Here is an 8,310-nt window from a genome sequence, read left to right on the forward strand (position 1 = left end):
AATCGTCACTGCTAACGGCTCAGCGGAACCTCGCAGAACCAGGAGGAACCCACCACTGCCACTTGCACAGAAACAAACCTACTGGCATTTTCTTTTTTGGTGAAAGATTCACTCTCAGATAATAATGACTTCTCTGGTAAGTTTACTATTTATCTATGCTTTTCACAGACACAAAAGTTGTCTGTGAGAGATTCTCAATCATCCTGGTCATGGTTGTCCCAAAGGTGCTTTTCAAAAGGCAACTGGACTTTGTTTTTTTTCCTTGAAAAACTTTTCACTTCCCATCCAAGAAGCTTCTTCAGTTCTTTTCTGTTTTATATTTCCCAGATAGGATGGTTTATGACACAACATTTAAAACTTTTACTATGTTAAGCAGAAAGCAGTTCAATAAATTCAGCCTCATATATTTGGAAGGTGAAATCATATATCAGTCATATATTTTATGCTAGCACTAAAAAGTTCTGCATTTTATCTGAGCAAGCACAACTTTTTTTCAGTCAGAATTGGTGGTGTCAAAAAAATGAAATTATTCCAGCCATTGGACCACACAGTATATCTATAGCTCACTTCACGACCACAACTGGAACTGGCAATGCTATCATAAAGCAAAGACCACGTACTGCAAGTCTTATAGCACTTCCTATTTGGTCATTAAGCGACAGACAGGTCATGACTGAGACTTGCAATTTTACTTTGGTCACAAAGCTGGGATATTTTAACCTTGTTACTTTGAACAATCACTAAAGTAGGCACTTGGTAAGCAAGAACTAACTGTAACTCCTATGAAGTTAGTTCTGGTTGCTTATAAATATAAATCCAGCAAGGGAGAGGGGGAAAACATGTCCTATTAAGATCTTTTTAATCAACAGAATTCAAAATATTACATATTTACTTTGGAGATTTTTATTTAGTGTGATGAGAAGATTCTTGCCAGTAAGAAAGAAGGAAATTATAAATTAAATCTATCTTTTACAACAAATAAATAATTTGTTTTGGAAAAGAGCTTCCTAATGCAGTACTTTACATCACTTAAGTGAAACAACCACCAGCAAAAGTTGTTGATGGCATAATAATAAAAGTTTCTTGAATTACAGTATCTCATAATATACTATGAGTCAGCCCATTCTAATCCCATGTGATGTCACTCCTGCACTTAAATAAAATGGTTAAAAAAATACCTTTACTTGTTAGATCTTGGTTTATATCAGGAGCTATTTCTAGTAGTTCTGACGCTCCTGACATTAACAGTGCTCTAATTAAGGTGTTAATATGAAGATTAATGCCCTGGATTTCTTCCAATTAATTTCAAGGCAACTATTAACATGACTTCCAAAATTCTTTCTGCTTGACAGAAATATTAAAAATGTTATATATTTCAGCCACAAACATTTGATGTCAATTACTAACAGAACACCACTATCCATCCCATCCCATCCCATCCCACCCACTTCAAAGATACAAACTGCAAGACTGCTCAGTGCTCAAGTTACCAAGTAAGAAAAAGCAAAGCTCCAAGATCCTTAATACTGTATGATGGATTCATTCACAGTAACTTCCAATCTAGAAAAAGATATGGGCAGAAGCTATGCAAGTAATTGTTCTTCCTTGTAGCAATCTTTCCACACAATTTTCTACAGCTAGGTTTCCAGCCATGACTTTGGTGGGATGCCTTTATTACTTCTTCACACTTCATGCTTCATGCCTTCACCTGCCAGTTACTGAGCATATATCCTTTTGATCAATGTTTTTCAAACTTGGCAATTTCAAGATGTGTGGATTTCAATTCCCAGAATTCCCCAGCAACTATGTGGGAGTCCATACATCTTAAAGTTGCCAAGTTTGAAAAATACTGCTGTACATATTTTAGATACTTCCACTTCCAAAAAACCTTAGCCAGTGTGAGCCTCATGGAAGCTCAGGTCCAACAAATAGAGGGAACACCAAAATACAAAAGAGTACAGTATATAAGTATGCATTACATAGAAAGACAGTGATTAAGTACCTTTCATTTTGCTCCCACCTTCCCAACTCAGCTCATTTACCATCTTAATTACACTTTAACTGCAGCAGACTTTCTTTTTTTAGAATGTAAGTTTTTTAACTGAGTACATTCTAATTTCTGCCACCTCTTTAATGTATTCTTCTCATGTGCACACTTTTTAATTACACATAAAAAAAACTTGTAAACCTTCAAGCAGTGACAACCAATTAAAATAAGACAAGGCACAATGGAGAATAAGGACCTCAGCAACAAAAGAGAAACCATTCACCAGTTCACACTGCACAGCATGCCACACTCTAATTGTATATCTCATTTCCACTTTTAAAGCAAATAATGGTTCATCAGGGTGCATTCAAATAGTTTACTTTTTTGTATCAGGAAAGCTGATTTTTTAATTATATATCACGGCAGTGGTGGGTTGCCCCCGGTTCGCACTGGTTCTATAGAACCGGTAGTAAAACCAGTAGGAGGCCGCGCCCCACCGACCCCGACGTCACCAAAATGCTTCTGTGCATGCGCAGAAGAACATGCATGCAAGCGAAGCGAGCGCGCGCAGCCCTGCTGCGAACCGGTATTAAAGGTAAGTAAAACCCACCCCTTTATCACGGGTAACAAACTCTTTGCATCACATGCAAAGAGTCACATGACATATTGTGACATTTTTCCCCTTCACAGAGCTGGGGTGGGTGTGGCCTGCACGTGACACAGCCAGCCCACAGGCCGCCAGTTTGACACCCCTATTATATATGGTCCAAACTTTGATTTGAACAAATTCTGAGAAACTTCTAAACCCAGTTTCAAGTCACAGTTTGCCTTAAGCTATGATCATGCATGTCATGCCAATGGAGAAACTAAGCTAAATAATGATTTATTATTTAAATCATTATTCAATAGAAAAATCTCCTATAAATAAAATAATGGGAACCTCTCAAATATCACAAATATAGTTATTGGTGGAAATGATACTCATTTGCTACAATTCTGCCCAATCTTGCCTGTGCTTAGAAAGAAATTACTATCTATTTTCCTGATTATTTAATGTATTGCACACATTTCAATCATAATTACCTTATGTGGTGACAAAATTCTTTGTCTAAACTTTTCCACAATTTCTGGACCTGCAACTGCCCATGTGGTAACAAATACTTCTATTTTATCATGACTCAAGTTAGAATGCTGCAGCTGCTGTTGCAAAATAGTGTGTTTCAAGTTGTGATATATGGCCTGTAAAAAAAAAATCCAATGTATTGTACATACTTTTATAAATGTTATTTTAAATGACAATTATGAAGAACCCAGGAAATACTGAACACGTGTTATCCACTGTGCAAATGTGATCTAGGATTTCCAGTAACAATAGAAGAATAGGATTGAAAAATGGAAATTGTTCATTAATAAAATGACCATAAAATATCCCTGAAACAGAAAAGCTAGTTCTAAAAAAAAAGAAAATTGATTCCATGAGGAAAAAATGATTTGTATAGCTTATATAACCACAGGTGGCGCAGTGGTTAGAATGCAGTACTGCAGGCTACTTCTGCTGACTGCCAGCTGGCTGCAATTTGGCAGTTCGAATCTCACCAGGCTCAAGGTTGACTCAGCCTTCCATTCTTCTGAGGTGGGTAAAATGAGGACCCAGATTATTGGGGCCAATATGCTGACTCTGTAAACTGCTTAGAGAGGCCTGTAAAGCACTGTGAAGTGATATATAAATCTAAATGCTATAGCTATATATATAGCAGTCTGAAAATTATTACTAAACATGTAAAACCAGAAATGTGACTTGTACATCTCTTCAAGTAATTCAAAGAAAGATTCCAATGTTATTATTTTTCTTTGATTTTTATTTGCTTGAATCTCATGTGCTGCACTATGGCAATGATCTATGTGAAGCCATGCTTTAAGACACCGCAGTTATATGTTTGCTTTATATCTTAAAACCTTAAAAAATAGTTGAAAAAACAGTGGATGGATTCACACATCTAATGACCGTTCCCTATTTCTGGCTTATCATGTTTCATGAATTCAACTAATCATGGTAAGCCTGACACATACAAAATTATATCAGCAATCTAAGAAACAAGAAGCTTGCGTTCTTGCAAAGCTATGTATTTCAACCATATATCATCTTAATATATACAGTTCAATCCAAATCATATTTTCTCAGAAGTTCAATTGTGAGCAATACACTTCTTTATATAATAAAGTTTAGGACTGTAGCAATAATTGTTTAATGCATAGTGACGCTCTCTACTTTTTTTCAAGGCATCGAGACATCCATTTAAAAAACAACAACAACTAGCCATTTGGAGCACTATCTTTTAATGTCAAACTTTGAAAAATCTTTTTCTCTATATCAAGTTAAATATTTACAAACATATCAAAATTATAACATTAAAAAGTGAATACCTGTTCCAAAACAAATGTTATGGTTTCAAGTACAAGATGAAGGTCTTGTTTTTCTATTGAGAATGCAGCTTGAAGTTTTTCTTCCTCTTCTTCTGTGAAAGTACTCTCTGTCTGAAATTTGTAAAAACTCTCCAGTTTAATTTTTTAAAATAAGGAAATTATTTAAATGATTGCACCTTACCCATTCCCTACCTGCTGCTCAAGATAAATATGAAAAGAATAAAAAAACAATCAAATGCAAACTTAAATACAAAGGCAACGAGTTTACCTGAAAATATAAATAAATTTCCTTAGCTAGCAATTTTTCTTTCAAAGTCACTGGGGGAGGGGGGGAGTCTGTTCTCTACTGTAAATAGCGAGACCCAAGGAGAACAGAATGCTTCACAAGAATTTCATTTCTGCTGATTTGACTCTTTGTAGATAAGGAAGCCTCCCAATTTACCTTCTATAATGTCTAACTTCCTTGACTAAAATATTGTCATCTATATTGTATTCTTTATATAAATGTGTTTTCTGCAGCTCTCTGAGCCACTTATGATGATAAACACTGCTAAAATTGCCATTCAGATGTAAAAAACCAAAAACTGCAATATAAACAAAACTTACTGCTGCCACTAAAAAAAATCTGCCTTTTCATTTTTTTTCAAACAATTGTTTTATTACATTAGGAGATACAAATGATACATCAGGAATACAACTATTATCTGAATACAATAAGGTTTTTTGCAATGTAAACTAAAAATTGTTAATATTATGACGATTTTGATAAGGCTTTAAAAAGCTTTACAGGGATATTAATTTTAAATTGTTTTTAACTTTTATATTGTTGGTTTTTTATCTCGGCTGTACACCACCCTGAGTCCTTCGGGAGAAGGGTGGCATAAAAATTTAATTAATTAATAATAATAATAATAATAATAATAATAATAATAATAATAATATTAAATGCAGCTCTTGGGCACCCCAAAAGGAGGACCTCCTTCAGTTTAATTGTCTCCAGATAGATTACAGCTATCATTTTTAGTTTTAGAACTATTGTACCATACAATACAACTTGGAATGGCATGGGTTGAAGAAATACCTGTCTCCTATCTCCCACAGTATATGCCCAACTAATTCAATCTGGAAGGGTTAGTGCACTCATGGGAACCATCAATTAAACAATGCCACCTATCTTGACCCTGGAAACATAGAGTATCTTTTCTGTAGCAGCACCTATCCCCTAGAATGAGATTCCCAATAGCCTCCATCCTGCTGAGTTTTGAATGACCTGGAAGACCTGACTCTTCACCCAGGCCTTAGAGAAGGATGGCCAAAGGCTTCCTTTAATTGTTTTCCTTTATTCCTATCTGATCTTGTCATTCTACCATCTTTACCTTTCTTTTTGTTTTTCTTACTTTTAATATGTTAAACAGTTTATAAACTGTCCAGAGTCACTGAAAATCAGGAAGGATATAGTTAAATTATTAGTCTCCCTAATGACTCAATTATCATTTAATGAGAAGTTGATTTGATGTTTGAACAAGATTATTTTTACTTTTATCCTATTTTAATGAAAAATAGATTAAAAGAATGTCAACCTTCACTGAAACAGAATTCATTATTCATCCAGAGATGTATACTATGCCCAGAATTTATTGGCCCTCATGGCTACTTGTAGCATTCTGGCAATTGAAGTTCATATATTTGGAAGCTGCCCAGATAATATTGAAGGATTTGGGGTCGTTTTCACTTTCTATACCAACCTTTATGTGAAGCTTCTGAAGAATGCGGGAGAGAAGGCGAGAGAATCTGCCTGTATCCAGAGCATTGATCAAGGTCACAGCTTTTTGAACTCTTAAAAAAAAAAAATTAAAATTTTAAAAGTGAGTCACATTTTTCAGATAGATATCTAAAATAACAAAATTTTGAATTTATCTCCTCAGCTTTTATCAAGTTGTCAGATAGCAATTTAATATTAAATGAAGTAAATTGACTGAATTTTAAGGCAATCTGAAAACCTCCAGCCAACCTCCAGGAAACAGAAGGCAAGTGATTCCAACCTCCCTTATTGGTCTTGCAAAGAAAAAACAAGGGCAACGACTTATTTTATTTTAAAACAAGCCTCTTCAGAATTAAGTCTGATGAAGCCAGAAGAGCCAACTGCTAAGCCAATGTTTCTCAACCTTAGCAACAGCTGGTAAAGAGGCCATCTATATCAAAATTGAACAGCCCTATCTCAGTAGTGGGGGAGGGATAAATCATCATCTTATCTCCAGTTTACAACACAGTCCTTTCAATAGTTCCAAGCTCCACACCCCTTTGGGCTACTCAGGTGACTCTGAGGACACAGATAAACCTCCAGGTGGCCTCAACAACTCGCTAAAAGAATGCAAATGACCAGCTGTCTGCAAGAAGTATAAATCCTTCCATTCTCCACCATCCAGTCAGAGCTGAAGAAGCTTCTTGGATGAGAAGTGAAACGTCTTCAAAGAAAAAACAGAAAGTCCAGTTGCCTCTTGAAAAGAAAAAAGAAAAAGCACCTTTGGGACAACCATGACTGAGAATCTCCATAGACATTTAAACCTTAGCAACTGTGAAGTTCTGCAGACTTCGAGTCCCACAATTCTGGGATTTAAAGTCCGCCCGTTTCGAAGTTGCTGAGGGTGAAAAATAATGCGGTCAGAAAATATGACAAGGCCAGGAAGCCCCTTCTTAGAAAGTCAGGAATGATTTTTTGGCTCCTTTATTCCCCCTTTGCAGCCTCCGCCACTGCAGCATTTTCTCTCTGCTCCTTGGTCCAAGCGTTAACATCGAAAGAAAAGCTCCCCCCCCCCCCCGTCCCCCAAGCGTCTACATTTTTAGCCTGCATCACTTATTTGCATTATTTTTAAAAGGCGTCTCCTATCCAAACGCAGCCGAGATGGTATTAACCCGCAGCGTCTTTTATGCAAGAGGGGAAACCCCAGAACCGTCTCGTCCTTACCTTTCGGTATCCGGAATAACCATGGGCGCCGCCATTTTGAGCGCCGTCAATCATACCATCCCCTTCCCCTGGAAAGCCAATCAGCGGCTCAAAAAGCTTGGTCCCGGAAAAGCTAATCCCAGCAGCGCAAATCAGGCAAGCTCCGCCTTTCGTTTTCTAAACCTTCTCCGGGTATTTATCGCCAGGAAGGAGCGTGTAGCGTGAAGCTGCTGCTGCCGACGAGTGGTACGCGGCGGCGCATGCGCGTAGAAGCGGTGCCTCTTCCAAACTTCTCTATCGTTCCATTGGCTGAGTATCATAATCATGGGTTAAGATTAGTGTTTAGCCATTTCCGAGGTACGTGACTGTTCACCCATACTTTAGTGTCATACAGAAAATGACACTTTTGGGGAGGAATATTCACAGCAATGCAGGACAAATTTGGACATGCCCTGCAGCAATGCCACTGTGCAGATTCTCTTTTTAGGTGCCTATCTTCAGTTGCTGGAGCAGGTTAGAAACTGTAAAAGATACTTTGATTCTTGATTCTTGCAAAAAAAAAAAAAGATCCTTTTTTGGTAATTACCAATTGCTAACAAGAAGATTGGTTGCATCTTGTCACTGGGCATTTTCTTTGCCAAAAAGGAATGATTAAAATGGCTTTTATCTTGTATGCGTGTGTGCTGTGAAACAAGGTTTTGCAGTTTTGGGCTAAGGCACAGCAAGCACTGTCCTAGGTGTCCATGCCACCCTATGGTGGGACAGGTAACAAATAAAATAAAATAAATAAAAAACACGGGTCCAGTTAGATAGTCACTGAAGGGCCCTCTGTTCTTAATATTGTAAGAGAAATTGCTTGCAATTATATTAGAACACAGGCAGGGATATTTCTTTGCAAGGATGCTTACTTCAAGGCCTCTCAGTTGTCACAGATAAGAACAGTCTACGTGATTTA

General features: G+C 37.0%; 1 protein-coding gene across 3 annotated transcripts in view; it reads right to left on the bottom strand.

Moving 5' to 3' along the window:
- The window catches only part of COMMD10 (COMM domain containing 10), a 65,150-nt gene extending 57,610 nt beyond the window's left edge, over positions 1-7,540 (bottom strand). For all 3 annotated transcript variants that reach the window (XM_070938719.1, XM_070938721.1, XM_070938720.1), the window contains exons 1-4: positions 7,377-7,540; positions 6,157-6,247; positions 4,412-4,522; positions 3,071-3,226 (exon numbers count right to left, since the gene is read on the bottom strand). In XM_070938719.1, the coding sequence (XP_070794820.1) occupies positions 3,071-3,226; positions 4,412-4,522; positions 6,157-6,247; positions 7,377-7,411 (393 nt within the window). In that variant the 5' untranslated portion in view covers positions 7,412-7,540. The remainder of the gene's footprint in view (positions 1-3,070; positions 3,227-4,411; positions 4,523-6,156; positions 6,248-7,376) is intronic.
- Between the last annotated feature and the right edge of the window lie 770 nt (positions 7,541-8,310).

Source organism: Pituophis catenifer, unplaced genomic scaffold (genome assembly GCF_029215685.1).
Source record: "Pituophis catenifer annectens isolate HBS135680 unplaced genomic scaffold, rPitCat1.0.hap2 SCAF_2, whole genome shotgun sequence".
Taxonomy (NCBI): domain Eukaryota; kingdom Metazoa; phylum Chordata; class Lepidosauria; order Squamata; family Colubridae; genus Pituophis; species Pituophis catenifer.